The sequence below is a fragment of the Dromiciops gliroides genome, chromosome 3 (assembly GCF_019393635.1).
Source record: "Dromiciops gliroides isolate mDroGli1 chromosome 3, mDroGli1.pri, whole genome shotgun sequence".
Taxonomy (NCBI): Eukaryota; Metazoa; Chordata; class Mammalia; order Microbiotheria; family Microbiotheriidae; genus Dromiciops; species Dromiciops gliroides.
Genome location: NC_057863.1, coordinates 593352489 through 593364433, shown reverse-complemented (window position 1 = coordinate 593364433; position 11945 = coordinate 593352489). Strand labels below are relative to the sequence as shown.

General features: G+C 42.9%; 1 protein-coding gene across 1 annotated transcript; it reads left to right on the top strand.

Annotated features, from left to right (window-relative positions):
- The first annotated feature begins 2987 nt into the window (after positions 1–2987).
- Positions 2988–10767, top strand: LOC122750616 (MYC binding protein). The gene is made up of 5 exons (XM_043997369.1): positions 2988–3117; positions 3334–3406; positions 6118–6166; positions 7101–7230; positions 8622–10767. The coding sequence occupies exons 1-5, from the start codon at positions 3103–3105 to the stop codon at positions 8664–8666; spliced, it is 312 nt and encodes a 103-aa protein (XP_043853304.1). The 5' UTR covers positions 2988–3102; the 3' UTR covers positions 8667–10767.
- The last annotated feature ends 1178 nt before the right edge of the window (positions 10768–11945 follow it).

The following is an 11945-nucleotide window of genomic DNA, read 5'->3' as shown; positions in this document are numbered from 1 at the left end:
TATATGCATTCCACTCCTTGGACACGTGGAATTTCCTGTAATTCCTAAATGCTGACCTGTCAAATGATCCTTATATTCTAATTTACCTTCTTTTACTTTAGGCCATTTGTCCTGTTTTTTGTAAACATAAAAGCCCACATGATTATCAGTTTCTTCCTTTCAGGAACATGATGGCTTTTCTTCAATGACCTGTTAGTTGTTCAACATACTTGAAATTTGGTTTTATTGGCTTTGTTGCTCCTCACTGACTTCCATTCCTATCATATCCTCTATTCGTTTTCACCTTCACATTGAAAAAAATCTGATAACTGGCATTTCAGGGATCAGAATCTGAAAAATAATTTTATGTTTTGTTATTAAAATTCAGGATACCATTTGGGAGTTAATTAAAAAATTTCTGTTAATGATTTCTTTACATAACTTTAGGAAAAACAAATTTTAAGCTAAAATATTTATCCTGTTTTTCAGTTCATATTTATCATCTCAGTAATATCCACTATTAGTCTTTGTAATTCTATTACCAACAACAGTGTCAAAAAATCAGACTATGAATACTTGATTGTTATCTGAATCTGCAAAGAAGTTGTTCCCATCGATGAATGAATAGTTCCTACTTGATATTAGTTGATATTTCCATTTACTTTAATGAATAAGAGAAAAGTGAAACAATGATTTATGTTTAAATTTCACTCATTTGTCAATGACATGACTGACTGCTGAATTGGATAAACCTTTCTGAATACTGGAAAAATATTTCCTTACTTTTTTGTGCATATTAACAAAGTAGTGGCTATAGATATGTTATACTTTTAAGTTTAATCTGTATTATTAGCATTTTCTTCCTTATTTATTAAGTCTAGACAATTAGTAAGAAAATAAAAAACAAGCCCTGCTTTGTAGTGTTTGCTAATTTCAGTGGAATAACACTTTCAATTTCAAGCTACAATGGGGAGTTGGGAAGAGATATATAATGTACTATCGCTACCATAGAGTTACAATGGACAACACTTCAAGGGCGTGGGCAATAGTAAAATAATTAGAAAATGATGATTTTTGAATAATTACTACCTTTGTTTTTAATATAATTTAATTTTTAATAATGCTCATGCTTAACAATCTGCTTGCAAAATTCCTGAAAATTTAAGTCCCATCTGAGAGGTGCCAGCACACATGCTATAGTAACTTGTTCCTAGAACAAGAAATGCTATCTTCTGACTCAGTGCATTCTTTTTTTTTTTGTGGGGCAATGGGGGTTAAGTGACTTGCCCAGGGTCACACAGCTGGTAAGTGTCAAGTATCTGAGGACGGATTTGAACTCAGGTCCTCCCGAATCCAGAGCAGGTGCTTTATCTACTGCGCCACCTAGCTGCCCCGCTTCCCTTGCTTTTTAAAGACCCAGCTAAAATCCTATTTTCTACAGGAAGCTTTCCACAAAGCCTTTTAATTCTAGTACGTTCTCTCTGTTGATTATTTATTATTTATCCGGTCTATAGCTTGTTTGTACATAGTTGTTTGTTATGTTGTCTTCATTAGACAGTGAGCTCCTCGAAGGCACACCACACGAGTTTAATAAATAACACAATTCCTAGCACAAAATAGGAGCTTAAGAAATGCTTATTGACTGACAATACCTAATTGTTATTTCTCATCTCTGAAATAACATACCAATTTGTCTGCCTTTTTCTGCACTTTCACGTGTTATCAATGAGATATGTGAATTTCATGAAAACACAGCACACATCTCATCTCACAGCTCAGTAAACGACAAATGGATATGCTATTTTTGTTTTGTAAACAAATCTTCAAGAATGGTGGGTGTTACCCTCCCCTTTATCACCTCTCCTCTACCTTAACCTCAGACAAGGGAATGGTCACAGTCCTATTATTTGGCTCTAGGCCCTACATCCTTTTTCATCCTTCCTCCCTCCTCCAACAGTCCCACTGAGAAAGTCGGAGCCGCAGCTCGGTCTTTGACTTAGCCGAGTGCTAGAGGGCAAATGAAACAACCTCGAGCTGCTCTTTCTTTGTAAACGGGCCACCCATCAGCTGCATTATCTACCTCACAAGGAGGCGGAGGAAAACCCTTTCTTTGTCAGCACCATACAAAGGCGAGATGTTCAGGTTGGTGACTGCTTCCTACTCCAAGCCCTGCAAAGCGCCCTCCTCCCAAGCAGAGAGCTTCGGGAAGCCAGCTTACTTCCTCCATCAAACATCTCTTTGGCCATTGATGTTCCTCCTAGTGAGAGGCCAGATAGGCCAGACAACGAGAAGGGAAGCAGAAGCCCCAGGCCAGGGCCAAAGCCCACCTCCCCCTTCCCCGAGGCCAGCAGCGCTCAGGTCCCATGGTATGTACGTATCCACGCACGCATGTGCCGCCCTGCCCTCTCCAGGGCCGGACAAGCTGGCTCCGAGGCGCCCCGTCACTCATCACACCTCGTACCAAGCCGCTCCCCACGCTTAGAGTGAAGAGGCTTGGATGACCCCATTTCCCAGCCAGCTGCGCCCTTGGCTAGTTCTCTGGGCCTCGGCTTCGCCGTCCATAAATCCACAAGGAGAGGGGACTAGGCTAGCCAGCTTCGAAGGGAGCTTCCAGTTTAGGCGTTCTGGGGTCCTACGACAGGAATCCCCAGGGTCCAACAGTGTTCCCAGTTTTGCGCGTCGAGACGGGGCCTCCGGACCCCAGACCTAGGCTGGAAATCCTGCCCCACCCATCTCCCGTTTTCGAGCTCACCTCGCCTCCATGTCGCGACACCAGCCAATCTAGCTCTAGGGTCGTGACACCCCCCCCCCCACCCCCCTCCCCAAAGAAGCTCCCAACGGCCTCAGAGGGCAGACCGGAAGAGGAAACCAGGCACAAGGGAGGGCAGGGGTGGGCCTACGCGTCTACGCAGACTCCCTAAGCACTGGAGCGCGGGAGGCGAGGAGGGAAAACTCACAGCGTCCCGGTCACCATGAAAACAGGCCACGCCTCGGCGTCCCGGGCTCGTGGGCCGCTAATGCGCAGGCGTACGCGCCTCCAGGCGCACGCGCAGTTCCTGCCCCAGGAACCCGGCAGCCACGGTGTGGGGCGCGCAGGCTACGCCGCCCGCTGCCGCTGTCACTATGGCCCATTACAAAGTGAGGGGACGCGAAGGGGACGGGACCGGGACGCGGGGCGAGAAAAGGGGTGGGATGCCCGGGAGCCGGGGGCCCCGGCTTCGTGTGGGGTGTGTGTCGGGGCTTGAGGGAGCCGCAGATGAAGCCGGGCTGGCGCCGGGGTACGGACTGGAGCGTCTTCAGCTCCTCCTCCCCGGCCCCTGACCCTGACCCTGACCTGCAGTGTCTCCTCCTCAGGCCGCCGACTCGAAGCGGGAGCAGTTCCGGAGGTACCTAGAGAAGTCGGGAGTGCTGGACACGCTCACCAAAGGTGAGCTGAGCGGCCGAGCCGGCGCGGGAGAGCTGCGCCGCAGCCCCGGCCTTTCCGGGGCCCTAAGCTGCTTTTTTCTCTTGGGGCCTTGGAACTCCCTTCTGTAGAACGGGGGGGTGGAGGGGGTGGGTAGTGGTGCACCCATAGGCTCAAAGCCCCCTGCAGCGCTCACGCTGGGCTCTTTCATTCCTAGAGCACCGGCAGCTCTGCAGCTCTTGGCGTGCCTCTGCTCGGGGATGCCCGGGAGAGCGCGGGGGGTGGTGTGTGGGGGGGTGGGGACAGACCAGGTACGTCTCCACCGGTACCAGCGCCAGGGCTGCTGTGCTTCTGCAGGGCCCACCGAGTAAGCCGCAAGCGGAAGAGAAGACCACCACCAGGCTGGACTGCGAGGCTCAACCTCCCACCCCCCTCCCCTTCATTGCTCTCAGCTTCCCCTTTGCTGGCCTGGGAGTGAGTGGCCACTGTTTCCCGGCCTAGGCCAGAGGGAGAAAGATTAACTTCTGCGGTTGTTGCAAATCAAATAGCATTTTCGGGAAGAGGTGTGGGGAACACCCCCCCCCCCTCGCCCCGTTTGTGTTAATTCCACCACGCCTTAATCAGGAAAACCTGAGCGTAGGTACAGGTTGGAAATTCAGGTGGTTAATTTAAGGCTAGTTTTTAAGTTGTTGAATGTGATTTAAGTCACTTGGTATAAAAAAATATAACTGCAAAGTAGTGTTGTGACCAGAAAAGCTTCATCTAAAAGTAAAATAATTTAAGTCTGTGGGTTGTTTAGCTGTCCAAAGTAGGCTGCTCTTTCTAGTCTGCTGAAATATATACCTTTGTACTTTTGGGGGGGTTTATATGAAGAGATCACTGATTTCTATCTTGCAGAATTCTGGTTTGAGGACTTTGGGGTGGTGGTGGTGGAGTTATAAAATTGTTATATTGTTTCCAGTTCATTAAAATGGAAGCCTGCTGCTACAGTGTACCTTCCTTTTTATATCCTTATCCTACTTGGATTTAAGATTGAGGATGGAAGTTGGATAGATAAGGGAGCAAGGTGAAGGGGGCAAGATCAGAAGGTTGACCAAGGCATTTTAGTCACTTCAGCATCTTGGATTTTCCATGGGGAGAGAAACAAGAGGGACAAAGTTAAAAGTAGAGACAATTTCATCTGTGTAAGTAAGATTTATTACCCTTTAGGTTTGGATTTTAGAATCTGGTGGTTTGAATAGAGTTTCTCTCCTGGGCATCAATCCACTGGCCCAAATCCATATGCCACAATCCCTTCTAGCTCTCCTTTCTATTTCACAGGTTCCCTATTATCTGTTAGTTATTTGGGGGTGGGTGGTGGTGGGGAGAAACAGGGATGGGATACCAGAAAGCCTATTAGTTGTTTTCAAATATATTGGAAGGGTTGTAGTGGGAGGAGAATTAGATTTGTTCTCTAGGCCCCAAAGGGCAGAATTAGGAAAAATAGGTGAAGCTGCTGAGAGGCAGATTTTGTTTTCAAGTCTAGAAAACCCTTCAGAACAATTTCCAAAAGTAGAATGTATCATCTTGGGAGGTAGTGGGTTTTTCCTCATTTCAGGTCTTTGAGGGAAGGCTAGATGATATGTTGTTGAGGGGGTTCTTGTTCATTTGTGGGCTAGGCCAGATGGCTGGATCCCAATGCAGATTCAGTGATCTGCATTCTGTTTTCTACTTCTCCAAACTCTTTCCAAATAATTGTACCTTTCCTACATGCTTGAGATACCTGTCAATATGGGCACATTGGTATCTTGTCAAAATTATTCAACTTGGGTACTTTTTATAATCTCTTTTACCCTACTCTTATTAACCCAATCCTCCAAATGTTTATCAAGTGTCTCTGAAGTGTGAAGTGCTGGAGATAAAAAGATGACAGGAGAACAGCCTCTATCCTTTTAAAGAGTTTACAAATCTTTTCTTCCATCTCATTAGAGGTGCCCCTGGCTCCAACACTAACCACTTGTGTGATCTTGGGCTAGTTCAATTTGCTGAAATGGTAACTTGGTACTTTTTTTCTTCAGACCTCTATAAAGAGACTGTGCCAATTCCTATCTTGTACACCTTTCAGAATTCCAGGTAGAATTCCAGTTTAAGGAGTCCAGTCTCTCTTCCTGCCTCATGGATAGGCATCTTATCAGTGGAATCAGATCTGAGGACCTGAACACCAGAGTGAGCACTGACAGCCAGAAAGCACGCTTTATTAACTTTTTTAAGCACTTTCCCTTTTCTGTGAGATCACTGCATCACATTGTTAAAAACATGTCAAGTTTTATTATATTGACGATTGTACAGGAATTCAAATAATTACCACATGTAAATAGTACACCAAAAGGAACTGTCAATAATGGATCTTACATAGGATTCCATATTTAACTTAATTTATTGTATCCACTCTAGCATGGTAGTGGTCATATGGACTCAGCATCTTGGGAAAGATGCAGGGAAAGAATCTTATTCTATGCAACAGGTTATACTGTTTGTTGAATTTCCCTAGATAAGCATGTTGATTACTGGTTAAGTTTTTTTTTTAAGTTCTTTAGCATTTCTTGTATTGAAATTTTACTTAGAAGAGTCCTTGATTCTTTCAAATACAAGGCTTCTTCAAGTAATTCTGGGAAGTTGTTTTTAAAACTAAAAGCCTCAACCAATAAGTTTTCCTTTAAATTTAACTGCTCCTTTTTCTACCTTTTGATCCACAGTATTGGTCGCCTTGTATGAAGAACCAGAAAAACCCAATAGTGCATTGGAGTATCCTTTGTCCTACTTAATAGGCTTGGGCATTTTTTTCCACATGAAGGGAAGGACTTTACAATTTGTCCATTCCAATTTCTGAGTTGTGAGGTTGTGCTGAAAATATCTATTTGATATGTATGAAGAATGACAGCAAAGGGTAGCTTGGGATGGCTTAAAAACAACAAAAAGGCACTGAGCCCAGCAGGGGTCAGAACTGGGTTTGAAGCCATTAGTTCTGCCACTATTACCTTTATGATCCTAAACCTCAGTATGTTGGACAAGATGTTATCACTAAGGTTCCTTCTAGCACCTGCTTTTTGACAGCCACCATGCTAAACATCAAAATAGGTACTGTTTAATGCCCCTATTTTATAGTTGGGGAAACTGAGGCAAATAGGGGCTAAGTGACTTGCCCAGGGTGACACAGCTAGTAAGTGTCGAGAGGCCAAATTGGAACTCAGGCCTTTCTGATTTTAGGCCTAGCACTCTACTCTCTGTGCCACCTAGCTGCAAATAAAGGGAAGGTTCCTAACCTGTAATCTCTGATTTCCTTCTGGAGACAGGGTTGTGACTATTGTATGAGAATTCCAATAATATTTATGTATCATATAAGAGCTCAGATTTCTAGAGCTTAAAGATTTACAAAGTATTTTCCTCATAACAACCTTGTGAGGGAGAACGGAGGCTAGTATTAAATATTGTTTCCCCACTCTATGGATGAGGAAACTGAAGCCCAAAGACATGAAATCCTTTGCCCAAGGTCATACAGGTAGAAGGATCAGAGCAGGGATTTGCACCCATGTCTTCTGATTTCAAACTCAGTAATCCAGGCTGCTTCATAACACACAGAAACATTATCCTAGTTATTTCTGGGGGACATTGTTAATGTTCCTTCTCTGCAATTTTCCACAATATTTTAAAATGAGAACATTCTTAACTCCACGATTAGTTTTCTAAAGCATCACTTAGGAGCTGCGACTCCAGAAAATCCAGAAATAGAGTTGCTTCGCTTAGAATTGGCCGAGGTGAAAGAAAAATATGAAGCTGTAGTAGAAGAAAACAAAAAACTGAAAGCAAAGGTAAATACTGAATTTTAGAGTAACCCCCTAATTATGATATAGTAAAACTTCATAATTTTGGACATACTGAAGAGAGGCTATCTCAAGTCAGTAAAAGAAAGTCTGAATTATAGAGTGTTAGAAAAGATAAGGTTTGCTGTTTTCAAGTCTATGCAAGTAATTTAAGCTTAATAAAGTGTTGTTAAGAATATTGACTTATAAAAACAGGTACTTAATATTGAGTTGAAAAAGTTCTTGGGGATCTACTTTATTGAGATGAAATGAACGACTAATAATTGGTATTCTCTCCAGGCAGATGTGTATTTTCTTTTTTTCTTGCTGGGCAGTAAGGGTTAAGTGACTTGCCCAGGGTCACACAGCTAGTACGTGTCAAGTGTCTCAGGATGGATTTGAACTCAGGTCCTCCTGAATCTAGGGCTGGTGTTTTTATCCACTACACCACCTAGTTGCCCCCTGCAAATGTGTATTTCTAAAGTTATTTTAATGATTTCTCTTAAGTAGGGCAAAGTACCCCTTGAAAACTCGTATTCTTCCTTCGAGGAACAAAATTGTATTTTCTTAACTTGGCTCTTAATTTTCATAGGCTCCCAATTAGTGTTGTCCAAATTGATGGATTTTTACTGTTTTGAATATATATAGTTGTAGTACCCAAATGTAATTTATAATGTTTGTTAAATTTTTTTTTTCTCTTAGTAGACATTTTTTCAGGTGTTTATCTTCCCAACTCATACTCGAATCTCACAGTTAATTGCCAGGACCCAGGTCTTGGGAATCTGAGGACAACTTTTCAATCTAGAAAATATTCTAGGCACCACCTGGGATTTTACAATGTGCTGATGCCAGTTTGCTCCTTAGTTTTTTTTGCAAGACAAAGTGCTGGTGAATCCTGGAATGTTCATTTATCAGGATAATCTGACATTTTTTTCTCTACTTGTTTTTGGAAATTTCTCTTGATAAATCATTTAGAAGCACAGATTTGGTTGGGAGAGAAAACATTTGCCTTAGTGCATGTCACAAAAGTAGCTAATGTGGCCAAAATGATTTGTATCAAGAGTCCTAAATTTTTATCCTCCCTCCCTTCCCCCCAGTTAATAGACCTGAAGGAGTGCTGCCAAAAGCTGGACACGTTTTTTAGTTTGGTAAATGAAAAGATTTGAAAATGTCAACACTCAAATCTGCCTTTATTGGATTTAATTCTATTAATCTTAGAACCTGCAGTGACTTTTAAAAGGAGGCTTGTTTGGTGCAGGAACTGAAGCTAATCTAAGTGTGCTGCTTCCTAATTAGATTGAATGTAATCAAGTTATTGCTGCTGGTCTTGTTGCCTTTGAGTTGCTTTTTACCTAGTTTAGATTCAAACTCACCAAAGCTCCTCTGTCTTTGCCCCATAGCTTGCTCAGTATGAACCACTTCAGGAGGAGAAGCGTGCTGAATAGGATTCTTCTCAGTTGAACAGGCACTGAAAACTGGCTTTGTACGATTTACATAGTTTGTATAGTATATAATCAGTCTTTTATGGACAGATACTATAGAACTCTTCTAATATGTTAAATTCACTTATCACATTTAATTGTTATAAAAACACTTAGAATCACTAATAAATAAACTTAATATAATTTTCTTTGGCTCATAAAGCAGGAAAATCAAAAGTAAATCCTGAGGAATTCTGCACACAGCTATCTAAATTGTTTTTCATTACCTTAAAATGGAGTTATCTGTTGTTTTCTTAGATTAAAAATGACTGTACTGTTGTTACATTTTAACCAAGCAAAACTGAGCATGGAGCTGCCTTGAGTTGTTTGCAGGATGGAAGGCCAGAGAGGACCATGCTTTGTAAAGCTAACAACACTGGGAGGCTCCCTTGTGAGCTTGGCCTGTAGCTGAGGAGTCCTGCCCCACTTTCCCTGGAGCCCCTGTCGAGATGCCGTGCCTTGGACGCCATCTCGGCTTTTGCTGGTTCACTGGCCCTCGATCCTCCAGTTCGGTGTTGTGATTGTGCTCTGGCTGCTGGCTCGTGTGCTGCTTGGTAGTGGGCTCCCCTGTGTTCCTCCTGCACCTTGGCCTTTGAATATTTGTTCTGCAACTTGAGATACGGTAGCACTTCCTGAGCCAAAGTTCATGGAACTTTAAACAGAGCCAGACCTGCTGCTACTAATGCACAGTGTAGCCTTGGGCAAGTTACTTCCTCCCATAAGGCCTCAGTTTCCTCTTCTGTAAACTGAGGGGCTTGCTCTCTGTGGTCTCCAAGGTCCCTTCTAGTTCTGATGGTCTGTAATTCTTGTGCCCGTTTCTTCCCCCTGATACTTGCTTATTTATGTGCAGCACTGATCAAAGACTGTCCTGAAAGGAGACAGTCCTCGACCTTTGGTACCTGTAGCTTATGGTCATTGAAGAGTGTATTTCACCCCTAAAATATTTACCCTCTTGGTCTTTCATCTCATCCTTATTATCCCTATGAAGTAGGCAGGGCAGGAGTGAGGTAGGGAAGGCTTTTTTACCTTCCCCCCAGGCCTCTCTTCAGTTACCCCATGTTCTTGATCCTTCCTCCGAGCCCATTTGTCCTTGTGTGGCCTCATTTGGGGGTCACTTCACCTCTGGGGCCTCAGTTTCTTATGTATAAAATGAAGGGGCTGGACTCTAAATAGCCTTGCTTATACTGTACTTTCAAATTGTGTCCTTGTAGATGGTACAGTGTCTCCTAATAACCACTGGGAGTCTCAAAAGGGTCTCCTCGATTAAGTTGAGTGGTTTGGTTAGTAATAACACATTATAGCCTCTGCTGAAAGCTATTCCAACTTGATGGTACTAAATCTAGTTAATCCGATGTGCCTTGCTGGTCCCACTCTTTACATCTGTGGAGGTGGTTTAAATGCAATACTGTTATTTCAGCTATTTTTAAAATTAAGCGCCTACTAAAGATAAGGTGCTGTGGAATATACAAAAATGAATTCAATCCAGTAGGAGAGAAGCTACCACTAACTACACTACCAGACCTATATAAAGTGCCACAAGAGAGGGAAATGAGGTATTCAATTCAATTGAAGGGAGACATCACTTTCACCTTTGCGGGGAAAGTGGGGTGAGCTTGGGGCAAGCAACAAATGATTTCACTTGGATTTACCTAGTTTAAGTAAATGGCATGACACTTCTCCATGGATGGGTTTGGACAGGAACTAACCATTTCCTTTCTGGATGGCGTTAGCACAATGGCAGGTGTAGGGCAAAGTTTGATGAATCCACAGTTCAAGGATCAGTGGTTTTCCTCAGTATGGATGCCCCCTCCACCAACACAGATTTCTGCTCTTCTCTAATGCTAGTTAGGTAGCCTTCGAGAGTTTCTGTGGCTGAAAAATCCAATATTGTGTGGCCTTGATCTTGAAATTTAGCTGGATTGGTCTTGAGATTACAGTCTGTCACTGGGTTCCTATTCAAGGACCCAGGGTCACCATCAGCATTTCCTCTACATTTGTTATATGATGTGGTAAAATGTGGGTTGGATGGGTGATCATGTGGCTAATTAAAGCTGGTTGAACTTTACTAAAGAGTGTGGATTTAATGGCTTTATATCAACTTGGAGAGAAGTCTTCAGTAGCATGCCATTGGGCTCTGTCCTGTTGGTATTTTCATCAGTGACTTGGACAAAGATCAGAAGGTATGCTTATTAAATGTGAAGGACCAACTACTGCAAATGACATGACCTCCAGAAATTTAACCAGATGAATGCATACTCCTACTGTTGTTTAAGATGAGCATTAGAGAATTAGTATGCCTATCTCCAGAAATGAGTCTGAGTGTGTTTTGGTTTTAATGCACAACTGAAATACTAGGTTCATTTCTAGCATTCTACATTTTAAGAGGAACATGAGTTGGAATATATCGGAAGGAAAGCAACCAGAGAGCTGGAAACCATGCCACATGACCAACTGGGAATCTTTAACTTGAAGACTTAGGGCAAGGGGATTCCTGATAATACAATTTTTGAAAAATTAACTTTTATTTATCTCTTTTACTGTCTTTTAACATTTAAAGGATGTCAATTGAAAATGAATTGCTTTGTGTGCCACAGAGAAAAAGTAAGGACCAAATGACAACTTGAATTTTACCCAATACAAAAAACCAAATTAACTATGGAGGGGGGAGGAGGAGAATGTGATCACTGAGATATAATTCTCCCCTCTCCCTTATTTGACAGATGAGGGATCTTACACACAGAGACTAAGTACCTTGCTTTAAAGGTGCCCGTTTAGACCAGGGATTCAGATCCAAGGCTTCTGACTCAAAATCTAATATACTTTTCTGGCCAGCAACTGGAAAGGCTGCCTTAAATGGTGAGCTCCAGCTCAGTGGAGGAACTGAGTAGAGGAGGCTCTCTGCTAGGGATGTTGTCATAGAGGGTGTGAGGATGGCTTTAGCTGAGCTCTAAGATTCCACCACTGTGCTGCTATGAGAAGTCTGCTTCACAACCCAAATGAAAGTGGTTCATCCTTTAAGGGCATGTACAGTTTATACCTCCTGCCCAGATGATCAAAGTAACAGAGAGAGCACTGCCTGGCCAGATAGAGAAGATCTGGTAGGTCCTTAAGTGTGTCTAATTGTGACCCATCATGGTCGGTAGGTAGAAGAGGCAACCTTGTAGACAAAACCAAATTAGGAATTTTTCTGATAACCTCAAACTTAGTATTACCACCCTCCTTCCCCCCCCAATTCTTTATTTT